The 25,558-nt window shown below is 40.5% G+C and overlaps 1 protein-coding gene and 1 long non-coding RNA gene across 2 annotated transcripts in view; one reads left to right on the top strand and one right to left on the bottom strand.

The window, feature by feature from the left end:
* The window catches only part of LOC143653152 (uncharacterized), a 57,315-nt gene that overhangs the window by 10,443 nt on the left and 21,314 nt on the right, over positions 1-25,558 (top strand). The gene's annotated exons all lie outside the window — the stretch shown is intronic.
* PPP1R3C (protein phosphatase 1 regulatory subunit 3C) lies at positions 3,500-8,217 on the bottom strand. The gene is made up of 2 exons (XM_077125454.1): positions 8,002-8,217; positions 3,500-5,960 (listed from the first exon to the last, which is right to left on the bottom strand). The coding sequence occupies exons 1-2, from the start codon at positions 8,013-8,015 to the stop codon at positions 5,021-5,023; spliced, it is 954 nt and encodes a 317-aa protein (XP_076981569.1). The 5' UTR covers positions 8,016-8,217; the 3' UTR covers positions 3,500-5,020.

Below are 25,558 nucleotides of genomic sequence, written 5' to 3'. Positions count from 1 at the left end.
TGTATTTTAGAACTTCACCTACTCTTTGAGACCAAAGGAGGAAAGGTTTATTTTGTCCAGAGCCTAAATTTTCTGTAGCACATAATCTAACTCAACCTGTCTGGATAGATCATTTAAACAGTCCAAACACAATTTGCCCAGAAGAATAATGAGGGTCTTTAACCCTGATAATGCCTGGATAAATCCCACAGTATATTAAGCAGATAATCAAAAAGAGTTGGTAAAGTCTCTTGAGGGATGGGAGGAAAAACTATGTAGCTATTAAACTTTACCTCTGGGGGAAACCCTGATACTGTGTCTAACATTAGGTACACCCAAATCAATAGGCCAAGCCCTTGATCTTCAGTCTCACTATCATGAAGCTTATGTATGCAGTGGAGAAGCTTAGCCCACCTATAGATATGCCTAAGAGTTACTTCTGGACGACTTCTTTTGTTGCTCAGATGTGGCCTCTCTCGCTCTAAGCCCAAATCTGCAAGTGAAATCATTGCCCTACCCCTATGTGGGACATGACATCCAGGGGTGAAAGTTTCCATGGCATAGTGGGAGATGACTTCCAGGGATGAGCTTGCCCTGGCACCATGGGATCAACTATGCCATCCTTACCAAAAGGGGAATAAGTATAACAAATAAGGTATCGGTAGCTGAGAGAGTTCAAATAGAGTTGAGAGGCTTGTCCAGAGGTCACTATTATGCAAGCTTCAGCTAGACATCGCTCTCTCATAACTTGCCAAACCCCAACCAAAACTATTCCTGCCACTCCTGAAGAACAGCTAGGTCATTATATAAAATTCTATGAAAAAAGAAGCCTTTAAAAAAAAACAATTCTCGTCTGCCATGCTGGAGACCCAGATTTGAGTTCCAGAGCCTGCCCGTGCAAAAAAAAAAAAAAAAAAAAGACTTAAAATTCTACAAATATTACATGCACTAGGGTAACTTTCCAGAAACCTACAGCCTCCAGATTGGTCCCTAGACCAGCTAAGTCCTGAAACCTAGAAGGCCTAGCCTCTCCAGAACATGAACTAGTTCCATCTCCCTACCCCATATTATCAACAGCACCTACCAACAAAAGTTAGAAGGGGCCTAGCCCAAATAGCCCTAAAGAGTGGAAGAAAGATCAAAGGTGATGGTGGAGTTATACAGAGAAGGTCAGGATTCATGAATGCATATGATTGCTGAAACATTATACTGATACTTCTTTTAGACTCCAGTGTCTCAGAGCAGCTAGAAGTAAAAACCTGAAAATTGTGGAATTTTAACCCATATCAAACTCTGAAATCTGTTCTACAACTAATTATTGCAATGTGCTTTGAAATTTATTGCTTTTTAGTATATATGTTATTTTTCACAAAAAAAGAGAACGTCAGTTATGATGATAAATGCACAGCTACAGGGTGACATTGCGAACCATTCACTGTACACTTTGGATAATGACATGGTATGTGAATATATTATAGATATCAATAGAAACACTTCCCACGGTGGGGGGAAAACACCCAAAAAAAATGAACAGAGGGAAAAACAGTGATGAGAACGGGATAGCAAAGATATAGAAATAATCTAAGTTTAAACCACTCAATTAACCAACTTTGAAAACACCCTACCTTGGAACTTACAATGTGAGGTCATGAACTTCCTTATTGTTTAAGCTAAGTGAGTCAGACTATCACATCACTTCCACTTAAAATGATCTCAATTAATATATTTCTGTCTGCAAAAGGTCAGGGAAGAAAAAGAGACAGATTAGTAAAACTAAAAAAGAAGTCCTCGTTCAAGTTGTTCAGCAGAAGATGGTATGGGAGTAAAGAAGGTGACAGAGGTCAGGCTTTACTATTTCTGTAGGCTTGAATGTGTTGCAGCTTCTCTGGGCCTCTATTTCATGATCTATCAAAAGAAACGGGTGGAGAAATCCTCTGAGTCATTTTTTCCCTCTGTTCTCTAAAATGGAGTGGCTAAAGACCCTTCACTTCAGACCGCTTAAACTTTGATGGCACACTGTAAACACCTGGGAGATTTTTAAAATGCCAGTACCCAGGCCACAGCTCAGACCAGTTAAATTAGAATCTTGGGAGATGGGACCCAGGCATCAATCAGTACTTTTTAAAGCTATCCAGGTGATTCCAAAGTGCAGCCAAGGTTGCGAACCACTGGTTTAAAGGAATCCTCTACCTCCAGCAGTGGGCCTCCACTCATTGGCAGGAAGAGGGGTGGCTCAAGAGCCCAAGAGTCAGCAACACAGCATGTGGGAGACTGCTCTGAGTTTGGGATCCCAGCCCACTCGTGAGAGCACTGCTCAGGCCATAGCTTCTGTTAGCTATTAAAAGATACTAAAACCTACAGAGGAAAGCTGAGGAAACTCTTTTTGCAGATTGAAGGATCACTCAAAGTTGTCCAGAACTTTTGGACAAAAGTTCATATTGATGAAGATGTACAGTTCACTAACCACAAAGGGACTTCCAGCCTTTTAAGTTTAGGAATAAAGTGAAAGGAGTCATAAATGTAGAAAAGAACAGCATCCTTCCTTAGATGACCAAATTTGAACCTTTTTTGGGGCAGGCATTGCGGGGGAGACAATATCATATGCCCAAAATCCAAGCCATTCTCCCGAGTTAAATTTTAAAAGTAGAGTTACTTCTGCTATTAGGTGAGGTATCAGGATGTGAAAAGTGGATGATTCTGTCCTATACTGAAAGCTGAGGAATGCACTGCTCCTTGATCTGGCTATCCTTCAATCATTCACACGCAGCTGAGGAACACACTGCCTGTATTGGGTCAAACTGGCATAGGAAACAAACAAGAGCTGATCGGAGTCATGCCTACCTGGAAATGGTGCTCTCTTGAAGAAGGGGGACCACTAGAGAAGGGTCTCCACAGGGGATTTCAAGGAAGATGCAAGAAGGAAAGGAACAGTAGGCAAAAGTCCCTGACCAGCCTGGAAGTCATTGTCCAGCCTGACCTAACTTGGGTCCGGTATCTTGGACAAATCCTTTTCCCTCTCCGAATCTTAGTTTCTTCTTTTATAAAGTTGGGTATTTGAGTAATGTAGCTTCCAAGTTCCCTAGGGTCCAAAATTTTATTTTTCTCCACCTCTTCTGTGCAGTTTCAAGATTTGCCCCTTGAGGAAGATGCTAGAACTCAAGAGGCAGAAGCCACCTTGGCCTTTCCCATGCTGTCTTCTCAGCCCATTTTAAAGCTGAGAGTGACCATCCAAGATAAACCCCACCCCAGAAGAATGTGTGTAATGGGCAAAAATGGCAGATGAAGACAGGGAGAGAGTCACAGCAGCTCATCACCACACCTGGACCCCCAACCCCAATGATCAGGGGGTAGGACAAGTGTTCACTGATGAGGCTAGCACCATATGAAGGAGGCTAGCTCCTGTGGATCTAATTCCTGGTCTTACCTACCTCTGCTCAGCTCCTAAACAAACAGGAAACCCTCAATTGAGGATTTCTTATTTGACTAACAATGGTTTTGAAAAAGAAAACATACTCAAGTCTTATATCAAACACATTTATTCTTCAAATGAAAAGCTCATAAAGGATAGCTATAGGAGAGTGAAATATTTACAGAAGGAAAATTGTGAGTGCTAGCCAAACTTCAAATACTATCACAGCAGGGTTATTCCTATAGTACTTTTTCAGCATGGCAGATCACACATGTTAAAATTAACTGCATTCTCTGAATGTCTGTCAATAGAAGTACTCAATGAGAGAAGCAAACAGAGACTCCAATCCTTAAGGATAGGTGGCTCTTAACAGAATGGATTTACGCACACCCAAAACAAATGTATTACAACACATCCAAAACAACTGATGTCAATTAAAAAACAAAACAAAACATTTTTACTTCAAAAGAAATTAGATAGAAGGACTAAAAAGCAAGACAAAAATAGGCAAGAGATAGACTGCCCTTTCTATGTGCAAGGTACTGGATTCTTGCCTAGAGAATCCTAGTGTCAGCCCTCACTTCAAATATCACATCAAAAAAGTGTGGCAGAAACATGAGTCACCTTCAATATGAAGGATGCAAATGTGTATGCTGACAATATTCCCGAAAGTATAACAGTATTGCAGGAAGAATGCCAGTCTACAGAGTGGACCTTCTTACGAGGCCAAAAATTTATGAGTTAGATGACCATTCAGATATTTGGGTTAAGCAACTGCAGTGTTCTGATTTAATTAAGGCACATGCAAAGAGCTATCATTTCATGACATGAAGTCCTTCTGTGTTGTTAGCCATTGATGGTGGCGTGGTTTTTGGTCAGGCAGCGTTCTATAGTGAGAGTTAGAGCTTGACGCCTTGACTACAAACAAGGTCACTTATAACATTGGGACTCCGAAGCCAGATTTGCTTAAACTTTCCTCAAATCATGGTTTTTGATAAACCACATTTGACCAGAAAAGCGCCACTTGAGATTCTGATTCTCCACAGTTATAATCACCTTTCACAACACCAAACTACACCCTGAAGCTTTTTTTTTTCCTCCACAAGAATGCATAGAAAGGATCTTTTTCCCCTCTAAAAATTATTACTCCAGGAGAAAATTGTGCAACCAACTTAAAAACACAAAATAACCTTTCATTTTCCCCCCAACAATTAAGTATCAGACGTCTCACTTCCACTGACTTGAACTGCAGAGCTCCTTGTATATACTTGTCAGACATTCCTCCTACCATTAACACAGCTTTCTGTCTCTATCAATGGTCCTTCCTCAATCTTTCCTTGCCCAACATGAAAGCTAGTAAATTGAGAGGGAAGGGGAAATGGTATAAGTATTGCTTTTATAAAAACAGGACTCAGGCTGTTACTTGATCCTCCAAAGCAAAGTTGGGCAGTGTCATCCCTATAGACCTGAACATTAAATTCTCAATTGGTTGTCTTCTTGATAGCCAGGTCTCAAAAGCTCAAACCTAAACCTACTGAAGGAAAATAGCAGAAACTTCCTAATATTGAGCATTACAGACCTAAAATTACATTGGGGAATATGATAGGTCAAGACCAGTCGGTAGTTGCTCGTTCATCGATAAGAAGCCAAGTTCTCCATTTTCCCCCAGCTCTGCCATTCTGGGAAGAGCCCACTAGCCAGCCTTGGACTGCCAAAGACTGTTGACTCCGATTCAGTTTTGGGAGGCACCTGGTAGAATGCACAGTCCTGGGATGCCGTCTGTGTCTGTACCCCATCAGGTTTCCACTGCACGTGGACAATTCTATAATTCTGACCCTCGTTGTTGTCCCAGAACACCTGCCCATTGGCGTGGTAAGAAATGCAGAACTCAATTTTCTCCTCAGTTGGAACAACAGGGGGTAAGTCAATGGCAAATGAGAAGGTGTCACTATCAGAGCCACCATACACATTTTTCATGTAGATGCAGTCCATGTCAGTGTGACTTTTCCAAGTGTCAAAAGTGATACGGATCTGAACCTTTTTCTCAAAGCTCATGTTTTTAACTTTCACAGTCCCAGACACCGTTCGTTCTTGCAAAGAACAGTTCTCCAGACAGACAGAGTTCTTCTGAAAGTGGTTCCGGAAACTTAAGTAGTCGGTTGAGGGCTGAGGGAAATCTAAAATCAAGTTTTTCTCCTCGTGAAGTTTTAAGCCAGAGGAGATATCATTAAGGTCTAAGAGATCAAACTGGAGATCCCATGACGGTTCTTCCGGGAGGTCAGAGAAGACATGGATGGCAGTGAGAGAGAGACCCTTGGAGTCAGCAAACACAACCCGCTTCTTGGCTTGGTTGTGTGAGTGTTTCCAGTCATTCTGTGACTTGGCTTCCTGTTTTATATTGAGACATGGTTTCAGAGGCTTCAATTTGTTCACAAAATGTCTTCGTTGAAAGTTATCGTAAGGGCTCAGGAAACTCTTGAGAGGTGGTGAATGAGCCAAGCAGAGCCTCATGGCCACATCTACTGGCATGACTGAACTTGTCAAAGGCCGTGGGTCTAAAACCTGGATCATTCTGAAATGCAATAGGAAGAAGGATTATCACGTGGATCTGGACGCTCCCCACTGAACCCAAATACATATATGCTATTTTTGTATTGACTGAAATATAGGTGGCACAGTAACAATCAGGGAAGCCCTATCATATCTAGTAAAGAGAACAGCTTTAGGTTGTCATATTTGCATTCTACATTTAGCTCTACTCCAGGCTGGCTATAGGGCATGGGCTAACTGCTTACAACACTCAGGGTTTCAGTTTCCCCATCTGAGAAATGAAAGGGTTGGATTTGACCATCTCCAAAGATTCTCAAAACTGTCTTGGTCACAATGACCTATGGAATGGGTTTTTTTCTTTTTATTTATTTATTTTTAATGTGGATTCCTGGGCCATAGAGTCACTGAGGCAAAACCTCTGGGGACGGGGCCCAGTTTTTTGAAGCTTCCCAGATGATTCTGATGACCAGACAGTTAAGAAACTACTGGTTCCAGACCCTGTATTCCCTATAGCTGGTACAGGGAGCTGTGAAACTGAGTATGCTTCTCTAGAAAGGTAACTCACTTGAAAAGAAAAAGTAGCATTAAAAATTCTCATGGGATGGTTTTGAACAGAAGAAGGCTGGAAGGAGGGAAGTCAGAGGATTGTCTTTGTACTTTATCATGCTCTTCCTCATCTTGCATAAATAACCGACTAAAACATATCAGCATTTTATACACTCAAAACTTTTGCATCATCTATATTTAATATAGAAAGAAGTCCATGACAAGTACATATTTAAGTGGGAAAAGCTGATTACCTGAAAGTAGACTTTTAAAAAACATAAAATATACCCATATGGTCTTACATAGTCTGAGAAAATTATAGAAAAGAAACTAAAAAGTTAACTGTCTCTGGCTGATAGGATTATAGGTAAGCTATTCTTGTGCTTTTATTGTATTTTCTAATGTTTTGGCAGTGAACATTATTTTTATAACTAGGAAGACAGTAAACTTATCTAAAACTTTAAACATAACCATACTCAGCAATATTAAACCAAGAGTGTTTATCTGGCCTTTAGCCATGATTACATTATTGCCAAGCTTATGGAATTAGGAATTTTTCCTCTCCCCTAGCCTTAGAGATAAGAGAATGTGTACATACTGTACATGACATTTCTCAATCTGGATTTGTAATTCTATTCACAGCAGCTCTAAGCATGTAGACAAGTGGTCATTATCACAAAATGGACAATAAAGAACATTCACAGACTTTACTGTATTGCTCTGGTAGAGACCTACAGATTTAGAACAAATGAAAGCTAACGCTATATTTATGGGCCTAATAATAGTTAACTGGCAGAATTTTTTAGAGAACTCTTCTGCTAAGTTATGTCTGGAGAAGCTATTTCAAGTACAATTTTTTTTTCCTTTTCTGCATTTATAGAAAAACAGTTTTAGTGTTGGGTGATGTCCCTGGCATTTTAAATCGTGGCCAAGAGTTAAATATAATAATTTGCTGAAACTCTGAGACTTGGTTTACTATGGCAAACCGTGATAAGAAGAGTGCAGGAGGACGAATGAATGCAAATATAGTTCTGTAATTTTTTTCCCTCAATCTAAACCAACTAACCAGCAATGTCAATACTACCAGCTGTCTCACAAATTAAGCTACCCAAATCCTAGGTACGTTTGTGCAGGACCAAGAGACAACACACAGAATCAATGAACGAATCAGAACTACAGTTGACACATTTTAAGACAGTTTCTGGTTTAGGATGCTGATTACCAAGTAAGTTCTGCCTGTGAAACACAACTGGAGGGGACTGGGAAGCCAAAACATTAAACCTCCTAGGCCTCCCTGGTGCCAGATTCAACTCAGCAACTCAGCCGTCAATCAACTTGCCTTCCCTTGGGGTCTGCATTTACAACACTGACAGGACGAAAACGCTGCCCCCAAAATAATGCAGCCAACTTTTGATTGCTCAGGCTAAAGTGAGGGAGAAGCCCCTCACTTTAAAATGAGGGGCCCCGCAGCTGCGCTTTCCCTTCTAAGCCAGGGCAGAGGTTGCAACGAATCCTACCTGGTGCAGCTCATTAAGCAGAGAGGCCGCGGCGGACTGTGAGAGCCTGCGCGCCCGCTGCCTGCGCACTTTCGCACACGCACTTGGGCACGTCCCACCTCGGCGGTAGCTCCGGCAATCTGCTGGTCCTGCGCCTAAGAGGCCACTTATCTGCCCCAGACCACGTGAACCAATCCCTCAGACCAATCGCCCGGCCCCTGGCCCAACGACGCGACCAACCAGCGCCCAGTTGGGGCACTAGCCTCCCGCCGGGGAAGGCAGTCGCGGCTGGCTGCACGCGCGCAACGCGAGCTGGGAGGCCCCCGGCGCGGGACGGGCGAGGGAGGGGCTCGGACTCCCAGGCCAGCTGGAAAGACCCATGTAATGCTAAGCCTGGACGGGACGAGGGGGCGTGGAGGCAGCTCGGAACGCACGTAGCTAGTGCTAGCCAGCAAGGAAAGTAACAAACCTCAACCAGGCCGGGCGCCAGCTCATCGGGGCTGACTTTTGCTTCTGGAGGAGTCGATTGCTTGAAATCTGTTTTTGGTCTGCACAGTTCAGTCTGGGTGCAGAAAGCTGAGGCTCGGTCCAAATGTATGTATTTTTTTAAACATGCTTATGTTGTTCATTGTCTAAGGTTATCCTTGCATCTCCTCCCTCACTTTAGCCTGAGCAATCAAAAGTTGGTTGCATTATTTTCTGGTTAGGGTGAAACCACAAATGCGCCACACGATAGTCGAAGGCTGCCAGGAATTACCAGTTTCCCTAGCCAATGTTGTTATGAAAGCCTGAGAGCCCCATAAAACGGTGAGATGACATTTAAGTAAAAGGCACTTTGTATTTCGATTCTTGTTTTCTCCCTAGAAGAGAAATTAGTTAACCTAAATCCCTCAACTCAGTTCTGAAGTTTTTTTGGCAGTGGTGTGGAAATCAAAATATTAAAATATCACACTGTAAGTTTCATGACTCTGAGACAGTTACTTTCAATGAGGTTTAGTTATTTTGTTTAGTTCGGGGGATATTTAGGCCATCAGTTACCACCATAGAATTAAACTTCTAAGTCAAGTATAAATTATTTTTTTTTATAAAACCCACTTCCTAGTTCTGTTGTATTAGCTTAGATATCCTGTAGTCAATTAAAAATTATAATGTAACAAATAGATGTATTCCTGTGTCTTTAAATAACTGAAACGGTGGAATTGTCAAAAGGAGGTTATTAGAGTGCAGAAAAATAATTCATACTGAATATCACTGGAAAAGGTACTTGATGTTTGGGCTTTGATTTTTAAGTGAAACATCCCCACTAATGAAAGGGCTTCTTGCCTTCAGCCCACGCAAAACTAGCTGAAAAGGCACACATACTCTTTGGGTTTGATGCCTAATAGCTATGTAAATCTAATTTCAATTTCCTCACTTGAAAAATAGGATAATAAAGTTGTTCTGAGGATTGAATAAGATTGTGCAGATGAAAAAACACATAGTAGTGTTCAACCCGTGTTAGTTCTCAAGTCGTTACTGGATCACTAAGATTAGTTCTCACTCCATTACCACAGGAGGATGGGGGCCTGAGATAAGATCTCGATAATAGCTTATGCTTCTTGAGCCTTTACGATGTGCCAAACACTGTTTTAAGTATTTTATATAATCGGTGTCATCCATTTACTTCTCACAATAACCCTGCATTTTTGTGTTTACTTTTATTAATCCTATTTTAGAGATAGGGAAACTGAGGCATTGAGAGGTCAAGAAACCAGTCCAGGATCTCCCAAGCAGAGATGGGATTGTTAATGATGCCCAAACCATAATCACTGCACCACACTGCCTTCCTTTAATATCCATAAACGATTAGAATGATAGAGGTGAGAGGTGCCTTAGGACTAATGGATTTCAGACTCCTCAGATAAGGCATCTAACACCCAGAGAAGGTGCTTGCCAGTGGCTGTTTAGTTTTCAGAACCAAAGCTAGAACCCTGGGCAGAGCTTTTTCCTCTACCCATATATTGAGCTAAAGAATGTATGCTGACAGTTAAAGTTATGGAGGAACATAAAATGACAAAAATTTATTACAATTCCATTTGGGAGGAAAGTTTATATGCAAAGGAAATGGAATAGGCTCCACCAAATAATAACAGTGCTTGTTTTTGAGTGGTGAGGTTATGCATAATTCAAAGTTTCTTTGCTGTTTTGCTTTTCTGTCTTTTTTCCATTGGTGTATGATGTGGACGACTTCTGTAATTAAGAAGTAATTTTAGGAGAGTTTTTAAACCTTCAGATTCAATTAAAATGAATAGCCTTCCTACTAGGTGCCAAGAACTGTGTTGGAGACTTTCGCATACCTTATGCTTTTGCTCCCACAGCCCTTTTGAGGGTGCGTTGTTTCCATTCATGCTGCTTTCTCTCCTGCCCCCTGGTGCTGACTGATGCCCTAGTAGCACTCACCCATCCCACTCCTTCAAATGGGAGATGTGGGAAAATAGCACCAGCTCCTAAGAGGAGTCGACATTCAACAAACCTCTCATCTGAATAGTCCAGACCCCTCTCTTTAGCTCCTTCTTGGCTTTTACTGCCCTTCATTATGGGATGCGAAGACCTGACACTGAATCAGTGTTATTGGGAGTTGCACAGTGATATGGGTTAGGAAGTGTGCAGAATTTTATTATTATTTGTGGGTTTTCTCCACCTGTGGTTTGGCAGCATCCAAACACTGCATTCTCCTGCCCACCTTAACAAATCTATGAACAGCGACCTATTGAGCTGCGCGGTGTTTCTAGGACTGGGTATGTGGTAGGGGAGGGGTGGGGGTTCCAAGGACGTGTGAGCCATAACCTTTTGACCTCAAGGATGTTACCATCTTTATTACAGAAAAGCAAATTTAAACTCATGAAACACCCGGGGAATATTTTAAGGAGCTACCAAACAAGAAGCTGATGGTTGTATGGCTTACACAAGGAGGTCTCTTACACCATCCACTCAACACATTACCAGGGATATTTCCCTTCAGGGGTGCAGGGGTTGGCAATCCCAGGATTGCCAACTCACTTTCTGCAACCTTGCCCTATTTTTAGTGCCCATTCAAGAACTTAATCTTAATGTGATTCATATAAAGCTGTCATTACCCTAACCATGTTGTATCTTGGGACAGACCCACGGTGTGGCATCCATGAGGTTAAGAACTGCTCATTTTGATTAAAAGGGGCAGGGTTTTTACTTCTGAGCACAGAGAGATGCCAGCTCACAGTTCTCGGTGAATGGTAAGCTCTCTCCTCACCAATGCCTTCTTCCTTCTTTAGCCACATTGACCGGGAACACCAGTATTGGGGGGGGGGGGGGGTGTAATTAATAAAAAAAAAAAAGTCCTAGGCATTGTTCTCATTGGGTAATTTCATTATTTTTTTATTATTTGTTAATAGTATAAATATTAACCAATATTATTAACTCATTTAATCTTTCTAAGAATCCTGTGAGACAGAAACCGTGATTGTCATCCTCATTTCATAGACAGGAAAATTTAGGTCTGACAAGTTTGAGTAACTTGTCCAATATCATATAGCTGGAATGTGGCAGAACCAGGTTTCAAACCTTGGCTATCTGGCTCTAGAGTCCATGCCCCAAGTGTGTGAATTTCTGGGAAAAATTCAAGTACCGCACGGGACTAACATGAAACCCAGAGTGAGGCCAGAGGGACTCAGAAAGAAGAGGATTCCCCATGGAATCTCTGTGGAAGCTTCAAGGAGCAAGTGGGACTTGGAAAGGCCAGGAAAATGGGAAGAATTTAAATATGGTGGAGCACCATCTTTAGGACATTTAGATAAAATTCCAACCGTGTGGCTCAAACAAATGAGGGGACAATTGAGATTACAAATGAAACGGTGCCAGCTGCCAGCCACTGTCCTTAGTGTATTCCCAGAGGGCTTGAGAACAGAAAAGTGTTGCTGAAGAAACTATGCTACTAGTCATTCAGTTTACACTGAAGGGATGTTTCAAGTGTAGTTTTCACTACCTCTGGTGTCTGAGTTTTTACCTTTTACCCCACTTTTAAAACATCACGTTAAGAGCAGTGAACAGGCTGAGCAGGTACAAAGACACAATTATCGTCACCAACAGCAAACCATTAAGGAAAGCACAGAGCACCACCTAAGAGACGTGAGAGAGAAGGAGAGGGAGGGAGGACGACAAAGATGTCCCTTCTGGTCCTGCTAATAATCTTTTGGGAGGAAGGATATGAACTCCAAAGACAAGTAACAATATCAGGTAGGCTGAGTGACAAATGGGACTTAACAAATGAATATGAATGCCGAGTCATTAAATTGCTATCTCTTTTAGTGTCTAGTACTTTAGAGCAGCTAGAAGTAAAAACCTAAAATTGTGAAATCGTAACCCATGTCAAAGTCTGAAATCTGTTCTACAACTAATTGTGGTGCTGTGCCTTGGAATTTAGAGCTTTTTTGTGTATATGTTATTTTTCACAAAAAAAAAGGGGAAAAAAAGTCGATTATGATGATGAAAAAGTATTTAAGCCCTCTAACCTCTTATATTCTGGAGCAGCTAGAAGGAAAAATCTGAGGATCATATGGTAGCCCATGACAAACTCTGAGATCTGTCCTGTAACCACTTGTTGAAGAGTGCTTTAAAAACTATTGCTTTTTTATCTCTTTGCTTTGTGTATATGTTATAGTATACAGTAAAAAAACTAAATATATATACATGTATTTTAAAGTTTCCAGCCTAGTTTGAACAGAATTAGAGATCTAAGTGCTACAAAATAAAATGAGAAAAGAATGGATCAAGCTGATTATAGGGGAGGAGTCATCCTCTCATATGGATAGCTACATGTCCAAGCCTTTACAGTTTCTCCATATTCACTGGAGGGTTAGGGCAAAGAAAAGAGCATGTTAGAGAGGCTGTATGAAGAAATCATTAAAACACTACTGAAGGATGTTTTTAAAACTTTAATATGACTATATAGAAGAACACTCTATTCTTATAAAAAGTCCTTACTCTTGAAAAAATGGGAGAGGAGATGGATTGTGCAGGGACAGGGATGGAAACTAGCCAAAATATTCTGAAACTCATAGGAAAAATCAAAATGAGAAGAAGGAATATTCTGTAAAAGAATAATGACAAGATCCCTGTTTAAAATTTATCATAAAGTTAGAGTTTTTTAAATTGATATTGGTGCATGAATAGAGAATCAGACCAGTGAAATTAAAGACTTCATAAATAGACCTACTTACAAATAAGAATTTAATATATGATAGAGGTGGGCATTTCTAATAAGAGGGGAGGGAGACTGGATTATACAATAAATGGGGAGCTGACTAGCCATTTTGGAGAAAAAAATGGAAGGGTATGTACAGAAACTATTTTTCAGTTTGTGTCCTCATGGAAGGGGACTATTGCTCACTGACAGCAACATGCTCATATAAGACTCTGAGAGGGAATTCTGCAGAAGGATTGCCATCCTGGTTCATCTACTCTGGACACCATAATTTTGGTGGCTTGGAGGGTTTCTATTAAACTCTGGAAAAGGGAAAAAGTATTGAGGCAATGACTCAGTAGCAGAGAACTGTTACTCTATACTCGTACATGTTACTCTTCCTGGACTCCAGTTTCTCCTCTCTGAGAAGCTGGAGAAAACCGTTCATTGATGTGGCAGGTTCGGTTGGTTTGTGCTAGGTAGGTCTGGATGCTTAGGCATGTTCTCATTGCTCTCTCTGGGCTGAGATGCACACCCCTAATTTCAGTCCCATATTTTATTAAATCTTAAGTGTTCTGAATCTCTATGCTTTTGCATTCTGATTCTGGCCTTGCAAACCCAAAAGCCTATGAGATGAGGCAGCTCTGTCAACCAGACCACTCTTTCCTCTCCAGGCTCACTTTGTTTTGAAACTAGCTTTTTTCTGCTCCGTACTCTGGTTTCTGGACTCACCTATGAACTGTGACTATTGCAAGAGTTGTGAAACACCTTTGGCAGAAGGAGTTCAAACTGAAAACAGGTCTCCTCTTTATAAGGCATCATGCTTCCTTCCATATATGACAAAATTAAACTTCCCCTCCTCTACCCATCACTCCCACTCACATATATGCATACAAACACATCACATCACCCTACCCCCAACAACTGTAACCAAAACTGTCAGTAACTGCTTGAACAGTCTTAAACAATCAGTGGGTCAAGAAGAAATCACACGGGAAATCAGAAAATATCCTGAGACAAATGAAAATGAAAACACGACATATCAAAACTTATGGGACACAGCAAAGACAATGTTCAGGGGAAATATATCATCCTAAATGCTTACATTAAAAAAAAAGAAGAAAGCTAAAAAAAAAAATAGAAAAAAGAAAAATCAAAAGAAGAAAGAGCTCAAATCAGAGAACTAACTTCTCACCTCAAGACCAAGGAAAAGAAAGGCAAAGTAAAGCCAAAATGAGCAAAAATAAAGAAATAGCAAAATTGGAGAAGAAATTAATGAAATAGAAAGTTAAAAATTTCCTTAAAATGATAAAGGGAATATATGAAAAACCCACAGCTAATACCGTCCTCAATGGGGAAAAACTGAAAACTTTCCCCCTAAGATCAGGAACAAGACAAGGATGTCCACTATCACCACTGTTATTCATATTGTGTTGGAAGTTCTAGCCAGAGCAATTAGACAAGAAAACGAAATACAAGGCATCAAAATTGGAAAGGAAGAAGTAAAACTATCACTGTTTGCATATGATATGATACTATATGTCGAAAACCCTGAAAAATCCACAGCAAAACTACTAGAGCTAATAAACGAGTACAGCAAAGTGGCAGGTTACAAGATCAACATTCAAAAATCTGTAGTGTTTCTATACACTAGTAATGAAAAATCTGAGGGGGAAATCAAGAAACGAATTCCATTTACAATTGCAACTAAAAGAATAAAATACTTAGGAATAAATTTAACTAAAGAGACAGAAGACCTATACAAAGAAAACTACAAGAAACTGTTAAAAGAAATCACAGAAGACCTAAATAGATGGAAGGGCATACCGTGTTCATGGATTGGAAGACTAAATATAGTTAAGATGTCAATTCTACCTAAATTGATTTACAGATTCAATGCAATACCAATCAAAATCCCAACAACTTACTTTTCATAAGTAGAAAAACCAATAAGCAAATTTATCTGGAAGGGCAGGGTGCCCCGAATAGCTAAAAGTATCTTGAGGAAAAAAAACAAAGCTGGAGGTCTCACACTGCCTGACTTTAAGGCATATTATGAAGCCACAGTGGTCAAAACAGCATGGTACTGGCATAAAGATAGATATATTGACCAATGGAATCGAATAGAGTGTTCAGATATAGACCCTCTCATCTATGGACATTTGATCTTTGATAAGGCAGTCAAGCCAACTCACCTGGGACAGAACAGTCTCTTCAATAAATGGTACCTAGAGAACTGGATATCCATATGCAAAAGAATGAAAGAGGACCTGTATCTCACACCCTATACAAAAGTTAACTCAAATTGGATCAAAGATCTAAACATCAGGTCTAAGACCATAAAACAGTTACAGGAAAATGTAGGGAAATATCTTATAAATCTTATAATTGGAGGCGGTTTTATAGACCTTACACCTAAAGCAAGAGCACTGAAGAAAGAAAGAAAGAAATGGGAACTCCTCAAAATTAAACACTTTTGTGCATCAAAGAACTTCATCAAAAAAGTAAAAAGACAGCCTACACAATGGGAGACAATATTTGGAAACGACATATCAGATAAAGGTCTAGTATCCAGAATTTATAAAGAGATTGTTCAACTCAGCAACAAAAAGACAGCCAATCCAATTACAAAATGGGAAAAAGACTTGAACAGACACCTCTCAGAAGAGGAAATACAAATGGCCAAAAGGCACATGAAGAGATGCTCAACATCCCTGGCCATTAGAGAAAGGCAAATCAAAACCACAATGAGATATCATCTCACACCCACTAGAATGGCTATTATCAACAAAGCAAAAAATGACAAGTGCTGGAGAGGATGTGGAGAAAGAGGCACACTTATTCACTGTTTGTGGGAATGTCAAATGGTGCAACCGCTGTGGAAGGCAGTTTGGCAGTTCCTCAAAAAGCTGAATATAGAATTGCCATATGACCCAGCAATACCATTGCTAGGTATCTACTCAGAGGACATAGGGGCAAAGACACAAATGGACATTTGCACACCAATTTTATAGCAGCATTATTTACAATTGCGATGAGATGGAAACAGCCAAAATGTCCAGCAGATGAGTGGCTAAACAAACTGTGGTATATACATATGATGGAATATTATGCAGCATTAAAACAGAATAAACTTATGATGTATGTAACAACATGGATGGACTTTGAGAACATTATGCTGAGTGAGACTAGCCAAAAACTAAAGGACAAATACTGTATGGTCTCATTGATAGAACTGACATTAATGAATAAACTTGGAATATTTCGTTGGTAACAGAGACCATCAGGAGATAGAAATAAGGTAAGATATGGGGTAATTGGAGCTGAAGGGATACAGACTGTGCAACAGGACTGGATACAAAAAACTCAGAAATGGACAGCACAATACTACCTAATTGTAATAAAATTATGTTAAAACACTGAATGAAGCTGCATGTGAGAATGATAGAGGGAGGAGGGCTGGGGACATAAATGAAATTAGAAAGAAAGATGTTAAAGATTGAGATAGTATAATCCAAGAATGCCTAGAGTGTATAATAATAGTGAAATGTACAAGGTACAATTTTAAAAATGTTTTTGCATAAGGAAGAACAAAGGAATGTCATTATTGCACGGTACTGAAAATAGATAGTAATTGATATTTAAAATGTCACCTTCTGTGTGAGACTAAAGCAAAAAATGTTTATTTGTTACAAAATTTATATTTTGACTAGTGCATTTCCTAATATAACTTATGTAGATAGTTTGATTGAACGCCATAAGTACTTGGAATCTCAGGTAGGACATGAGATTTTGCTGGTTTGTCCAGAGTGATGCCCCGATGAATCCCAGAGTGATTCGATCAGTGAATGGAAAAGTATTTGTAAGCCCCCTTCGGGGAATGGTGAGAGCGGGGAGAAATTCAACTTCCCCTTGAATTCTTGATATTCTCACAAGCAGTGTGGACAACCAAAGCTATAGGCTGAGCCCCCAGTCTTGGGGTTTGTTCATATATGAAACTTAACCCCACAAAGGATAGGTCAAGTCTACTTGAAATTTAGGCCTCAGAGTCACCCCCAAGAGAGCCTCTTTTGTTGCTCAGATGTGGCCTCTCTCTCCAGCCAAAACAACGAGCGGTCTCACCACCCTCCCCCTGTCTATGTGGGACATGACTCCCAGGGGTGTGGACCTTCCTGGCAACGTGGGACAGAAATCCTAGAATGAGCTAAGACTCAACATCAAGGGATTGAGAAAAACCCTAGAATGACTGAGACTTAGCATCAAGGAATTGAGAACACCTTCTTGACCAAAAGGGGGAAGAGGGAAATGAGACAAAGTGTCAATGGCTGAGAGATTCCAAACAGAGTCGAGAGGTTATCCTGGAGGTTATTCTTATGCGTCAAGTAGATATCATCTTGTTATTCAAGATGTAATGGAGAGGCTGGAGGGAAGTGCCTGAAAATGTAGAGCTGTGTTCCAGTAGCCATGTTTCTTGAGGATGATTGAATAATGATATAGCTGTCACAGTGTGACTGTGTGATTGTGAAAACCTTGTGTCTGACGCTCCTTTTATCTACCTTGTCAACAAAGGAGTAGAACATATGGAATAAAAATAAGCAATAGGGGGAACAAATGCTAAAATAAATTTAGTTTGCAATGCTAGTGATCAATGAAAGCGAGGGGTAAGGGGTATGGTAGATATAATCTTTTTTTTTTCTTTCCTGTGTTCGTTTTATTTCTTTTTCTATTGTCTTTTTATTTCTTTTTCTGAATTAATGCAAATGTTCTAAGAAATGATGAATATGCAACTAAGTGATGATATTGTGAATTACTGATTATGTATGTTGTTTTATTTTGTTTCTTTATTTTTTAATTAATAAATAAATTTTTAAAAAAACAGAATGAACAAAACCGAAAGTTGGTTCTTTGAAAAGATTGATAAAATCGACAAGCGTTTAGCTAGATTGATAAAGAAAAAAAAAAAGAAGCTGCAAATAACTAAAATCAGAAATGAAAAAGGGAACATGACACCACCCTGAGAAATGAAAAGGATCATAAGAGAATACTATGATCAATTGCATGCCAATAAATCAGATAACCTGAATGAAATGACAAATTCCTTGAAGCACATAAACTACCTACATTGACTCAAGAAGAAAGAGACAATCTCAACAGACCAATAACAAGTAAAGAGATAAAGCAGTAATCAAAAACCTCCCAACAAAGAAAAGACCAAGTTCAGGTCTTTTAATTAATTAAAATAGCTGCTGGTTTCAGTATCCTGAACGGATTATAGAGAAAATGTGAAGATGCCATTGAAACAATGTGAATTCTTTAATGATTCAGAGGTGGCAAGAATTGTCCAAAGATGCTTTCAGGAACAGTCTAAAGAGGAGTGTCGACAAAAATACTAAATGAATAAAGTGTACTATTAAGTTGGCAGTTAAGAGGAACAGTTATTTCAAAAAGACCACAGAGTGGTGCCAAACAAAGTACCCAATGCCCCATACTTAGAAGCCTCAGCAAAAGCACAAGTTGTCCTGGGACATGGCAGATTTGTTCTCAGATCACAAGTCAGATACTAAAACTAGGATTGATGTACTCTTGGGTTTTTTTAAGTAAAAAACTCATCAGGCATCCTTTTAATATATATAAAACCATTTTTCATCCTTTACTACTTCTATTTTTTGTCCAACTTCCCCTTTTCTTCTTGGGCCTCCAAATGTCTCCTTCCTCACCTGTCCACCAAGACCCCCTTCCTTTTTTTATCCCTTTCTTTATTGTTTGTGTTAGATCACCATTGACTTTCAAACCTGGAAATTTCTGCTGGCTAATGTACACCTCTAATTGTGGAAAGCACACAGATCACTCAAGTCCCTCCCTTAATGTGCCACATTCCCCTTTTGTTCATGCTGTTCCCTCTGTCGGGAAGTCCTTCACCTAGCCAAATCCTACCCATCCTTGAAGGTCTGGCTCAAATGTCCAATGTTAAATTTTCCTCAACCTTAGAGACAGAGACTGAATGCCCTGTTCTCTCCTCTGTGCTCCAAACATGAGTTGTTTAGACAGCAAGAATAGTTTTTGTAATGGTGTGTGGTACTTATTCACTTACATAACTGTCTCCTGTGTTAGACTATGAATTCCTATGGACAGGTACCAAATATGACCTATATCTGTATGCCTTGCATTTATCAATGCCTAGAACATCGTAGACACTCAAAATATACTTACTGAAAGAGTCTGTAGTCTCCTTTGCCCATTAAGGTGTCAAGTTCATACCTAGAGTTAGCAAGACCTATACTAATCAAAGTTAAGTGACATACAGGGGAAATTTGAAGACTAGACAATGTGGATATCAGGTGTTCGATTATTCCACAGATATTTATTGGGCTTCTACTATGAAGTGCACTGTGCTTGGCACTGGGGATGCTGTAAAAAAATAGACCAACATGGACCCGTGCTGTCAATCTGATAGACTATTACTTGGAAAATAATTATAAAATTAATTGTTAGGCAATTGCCATTGGATATCAAAACATAATAAGAGGGTGTTTTGAGATTGTGTGCTGAAGGGACATGATCTAAACTGGGGGATTAAAGGATGGCTTCTTCCCTGAGTAAATGATATGCATGCTGAGATTAGAGAGAAGAGAGGGCATTGGTAGGTAGAGGGTAGGATGGGGAGTCAGAAGGAAATAGCTTATTTGAGGTACAAAGTGCCTTAGACAGACTATAAAAGGGCCAATTGGAGACTTTTCCACTTGCTGCTCCAAATGCCCCTGCCACCCTATCCCAACTTACTCTGTGCCTGAAGAAGCTGATATGGACCTCACCGATGGGCTCCCATGACCTCTGGCTTCTGGTTAGATTTGGCTAATGAGAAGCACTAGCAAGTGAGCAGAGGGTAGGAGAAGAATGAGATGGAAGTGTTTATTCCCCGACAGCCATGGCTTTGGTCAGGTGGCACTTTCCACCTCTCCATACAGACACTCCATTGGTTCGGTAATGGCTCTCTCCCTTTGTCCTTCAAACCTAAGGCTGGTTACTGCTCCTGGAGTTATTATTCCTAGGGGACCATGCTACCCCTTGTTAGTTTCCTCAAATCCTGCCCACACTTTTATAAATAGCCCCTTTTTTTTTTTTAACACTTAGCAAATTAACCATTGGGATTTTGCTGTCTTCTTACTAGAATCTTAACTGATACCAAGGAAATAAGAAGCTACATAATGCAGAGCTTTTTAATATTATGATAAGGGTTTCAGATTGTGCCCTGAGTGCCATGGGTTTAAGCAGCTGAGATATGATCAGGTTCCTACTTTCAAAAATCACTACAGGGTGGGCCATGGTGGTTCAGCAGGCAGAGTTCTCGCCTGCCAAGCCAGAGACCCAGGTTTGTTTCCTGGGGCCTGCCCATGAAAAAATACAAAAAAATCACTACAGCAGCTGCTGTGTAGAGAAGAGTTGGAAAGAGGTACGAGAGAAGCAGCAGGGAGTCCAATTAGAAGCAGTTGCAGTCATAAGGATGGTAAATGATGGGCCATAATGGAACAGTTTGAGATTGGCTACCGACATTATGACACAGAAGTAGGATGAAAAGGTGGCAATGAAAATCTAGGAAGACCTTGAACATAGTACACATGACTGTGTGGCCTCATTGACTAGAGATAGACTCCAGACTCCTCATTCTGGTTTACAAGAGCACTCCGCTCTGATCACTGAACTCCCTTTTTCTTCTTATGCATCATATATAGTCTAGATGAAGTAATCTCTTTGTGAATTACAGTACACTTTGCATCTGGTATACCCCATCTGAAGCATTCTTTTTCTTACCCAAATCCTACCTATCTTCCAAGGCCCAGCTCAAAAGATAATAAGTAATCACAGCTAACAATTCCAGGCTCTATGTTTGCAACATTAGCTTATTTAATCTACCTACCTATGAGATATCGTTAACCCCCTTTTACAGATCAGGAATCCGAAGCTCAGAGAAATGAAGTGTCCTTAGTCACACCATGTTGAACTTGAACCCAGGCCAGGATGATTTAAAAACTGTAGTTGATGCTGATCTAACAATGCTTCTCAAATAATAATATTTAACTCTATTGACATTTTACTGAATGTCAGCATTGTGCTAAGCACTCCCTTGAATTGCTCCTCAGGACCTATGAGAAAAGAACCAATTTTAGTATCATTTTTTGGAGTATGAAACTAAAGTTGGGAAAGAATTTGCTCAAATGCAACCTGCTCCACAAAGTTTTTCCAGATTCCCAGCACCCTTGAACAGCAATTTCTCCGTCCTCTGAAATCTTGAGACACTTTGTAGTACATCTGTCATAGCATCACCACTGTCTGCTTCATATTGTTGCTATTTATCTTGTATCACCTTTTTTTAAATATCATAGTCTATAAAAGCAACCTGAGCTTGATTTACTACCAGTTCTCCGAAGCACCTGCCCATGGTTCCCTCTTCCCTCAGCTAACCCCTGACAGTTTCTTTTTTCCAAGTAAGCATGTTCAAAACATTTAACAAATGCACACAGGAATGCCTGCAGCAATGCCATCAAGGAACTCAGCCAGTGATGGGGAGTGACACAGTGTCCTTCTGCATTTGCTTAGGCCACACCACTGGGCCTTTATCTCTGTTATCTCTGTCACCAGCCTTTCTGAATTATGTGCAAATTAAATATGGGGACTGTGTACACTGCAGAGCAGAAGTGGGGAATTAGACTTCTATTTGTTATAACTAGCTTGTTGTAGCAAAATATAATCACAGTGGTAGAGAGTTGTGTGTCTGAGAAGCCGTTGCACTGAGCTCGCTCTTTACTGCTCTGTAACCTTGAGCCCATCGATGACAGCTTCTTATAGCTGTAGATTCTCTATCTATAAATTCAAAGTAGTAAGAACAACAGCATGGAGCTGTTGTGAGACAATACAAGTGAAGCATCTATAGTAATGTTTCTAGGTGGTAGTGGTACTTATAATTAGATGTGAAAGTAGTATTTTCTGCTCACCACATTTTCAGATCATTGCCAAACAAGAAATCTAAAAGAGGACTAGAGGGTTTTTCCACATGTTGTCAAAGAAGCTGGAAGAGTTTGGCCTGCAACGACTCAGAGAATGCAGAAATTCAGAGATTCATAAGGTTTATATATGGAAAGAGAGAGCAGACTTCTCTGTGGCTCTGAAGCTAAAACAGGACTAACAGGTGAAGTTATTGACACAAATTGTGATTCAATGTAAAAGAAACCTTTCTGACAACTGAACTTCCAACAATGGATGGGAAAACCAGTGACAGTTTACTTCATTGGACATGCTCAGGCAGAGGCTGGAAGATGCATTAGAGATGCCAAAGGCAGCATGCTTTATGTGGGAGGATGGCCTCAGTGGCAAGGCAGTTTGATTCCAATGCAAAGATTCTGTCTATAAACACGAATATACATCGGAAAGTTGGCTAGTGAAAGTCCAAGGATACCATGCACTAGATTATTAATTCTAGGGTGGTACAAATTAATCTATCAGTTGCAGTGGGCTAGTTCCACCCATATCCATGTTGGCTCCTATCCCTGAATACCAGCAGAGATGCTTCAGGGCCTGTCATCTTAGCATCTGTTCAGACAATGGACTCATAGTTTCGAAAAGTTGATGGAACCTGCAAGGTCTTCTAATCCAACTTTTAATCAAATACCTTCAACCAGTAAAACAATTCACACTTCTTATTCGAATAGCAGTGTACAAGGAAAATTGATACTGCATAACAGAGATAAAAGCATATGATGACGGGCGGGCAGTGGTGGCTCAGTGGCAGAGTTCTCGCCTGCCATGCCAGAGATCCAAGATTTGATTCCTGGAGCTTGCCCATTCAAAAATAATAATAATAATAATAATAATACATTCAACCACTGCCACACCAGACTAACTTCTAGGTTTAATCCATTCATTCATAAAATACTAAAACCTTCTCTTAGCAAGACTGAGTGCCACGGATGCCTGGGTACTTAAAATGAGATATACTCAGATCCTGCCCTTTAGAATCTTGCAGAGATGAAATATGTATGTAAATTCATAAAACAAAATGTGGAAAGTAGGGGTACCATAAGAGATCCAGCTAGAGTAATCTGACTACAGGGAAAGAGCAGCTGCCTTCCCACCCAGGTGATAGGAAAATCTGAGGGGTTTGAACCTGGCAGTAGAGGAGAGGTAAACATGGGAAAGAAGGATATTTCAGGCTGAAGAAACAGAGGGAATGAAAGCACCAAGATGAAGAAATGTAGGGTGTTTGCATTAAGTAGCTCAGCTAGGATAAGGGAGAAGAGTGGGGGACGGGGGATGAAACCACATTGCCAAAAATAGTGCCTTATCCTAGAATAGTGCATTAAGGCATATGAACTTCCCACTGTGGACAACAGCATGCCTTTGAAGGCCATGAGCAAGAGGCACTAAGCACTTATATATATTTAATCATTTAATCCTTTGATAATGAGCAGGTATTACCATTAATCCTACTTCACAGATAAAGACCTCACTCATGTTCACTGTGTCGAAGAGATATAATAGTAAACACACTGACAAAACACACCAAATATTTTAAGTTCTATTAAACAAAATCCCAAATTAAGCAACTGAATTATTTTATAGGAAGCATTTTATTTACCATCTGTTTGAGATCCAAATTAGGTGAAAGATAATGGCATATGTGATTCCACTAACAGTGGGGTTGGTGTTGTGTAAAGGAGGCCGTGGTGCCTGAGCGGCTCCCCTGACGAAGGTGTCTCCCGCCAGCAGAAGCCATCTTCAGATCCAAGGCTGGCAGGTCTGACGATCAAGGAGTCAGCATGACCTCCCAGCGGCCTCTCAGTCTCCACCATGGAAGCAGATGTGCCTCGTTTTGAATCCGTTCCAAGGACAGAATTAGCCATGAATGGTTTTTACAACGACATTTTATAAGAGACTCGAGCTAAGGCAAATCTTACTTTTTGATTTTCCACAGATTGCCTTGCTATATATGATAGATATGTAGTGATTGACTCAGGTTCCCCACAAGAGGCATGTTGAGGTCCCAACCCCTGGCCCTGTGGATATGAACACATTTGGAAATAGGACATTTGAAGACGTTATTAGTTAAGGTGTGCCCACACGGAATGCGGGTGGTTCTTAATCCAGCATAACTGAAGTCCCTATCAGCAAAAGAAATTGAACACGGAAAGAGAAGCCCTAGGAAGTAGGCAGAAACCAGAAGTTAATGGAACCTGGAGGGAAAGGAGAAGACGTCACCATGTGTATTGCCATAAACCAGAAAAACTTTGGGTTTTTAACCCCAAAGATTACTAGCCAGTCGGAAGATACTGATCCTGGAAAGAAGCAAGCCTTCTAGCCTCTGAAATCATGAGCCAATCAATTCCTGTTGTGGTATCAGTGATGGCATTCAGGTACATGCTGGTATGGACAGTGGTCGTGAGTGTGAGGGACCCATAGGGGCCAAATCACATGAGGGATAAGGGATTGTGAGGTACCTAGGAGAAAAGAAGAGTCTGGCTTTATGGTCTGGATTTGGCAAAAGGACTGAGGTGAGAAGGGAGAAATGGTTTCCGATACACATGTGTTACTTGAATTCACCCCTACTTAGCACCCTACCCTGGAGGAAGTATATAAATTTATAGGAGCTGTGACACCAACCTATGCTGCTATAGGACCCCTGTAGTAGAATCTAACCCTGAGGGGAAGTAATTTCTCCATACATCTATCCTGAAGTGAAATAAGGAGCATCCAGAGCCAGAGGGCAGTGGTAGCAAGGCACTTTCACTGGCCTCCAAAAAAGAGTGATAGGAGCAGGGCACCCATTGGGGTATCTAACAGCAGGAATCAGGCAGCTCAGACAGCAGCCCTAAAGGTAGGTATAGGTAAAAACAGGGACATGAGCCATAGTCCAAATATGAGTGACAGTAACATCACTGTCCAACCCTGGATGTCATGACACATTCTTGTAACTCCCTAACCCTTCTAGAAAGGAGAGGGAATCACAAAATGGTTTGAGAAGTGTGGCAGGTTGAATTGTATTCCCCCATTAAAAACTTAATCTTAATCCTATTCCTGTCGGTGTGAAGTCATTACAAATACAACTTTTTGAGGTGGTTATGTTTAGTTAAAGTGTGGCCAAGTGAAATGGGTCTGCATCCTATTACTGGAGGCCTTGTAAAGAGAAAACCATGGTGAAGAGCCAACAATCATCAGAACTCAGAAGAGGTACCTGTGGGATGCGAGGCAGGAATGCAAACCAAGGATTACCAGGATTCAGCATGAGAATGTTACAGACTTTGGAGAGAAAGCATCACCTTGCTGACATCTCAATTTTGGATTTCTCTCAGCTCCTAAACTGTGAGCCACTAAATTCCCATTGCTTAAGCC

The sequence above is a fragment of the Tamandua tetradactyla genome, chromosome 13, assembly GCF_023851605.1.
Source record: "Tamandua tetradactyla isolate mTamTet1 chromosome 13, mTamTet1.pri, whole genome shotgun sequence".
Lineage (NCBI taxonomy): Eukaryota > Metazoa > Chordata > Mammalia > Pilosa > Myrmecophagidae > Tamandua > Tamandua tetradactyla.
The sequence above is the reverse complement of the archived record's forward strand: the minus strand, read 5'-3'. Positions and strand labels throughout refer to the sequence as shown.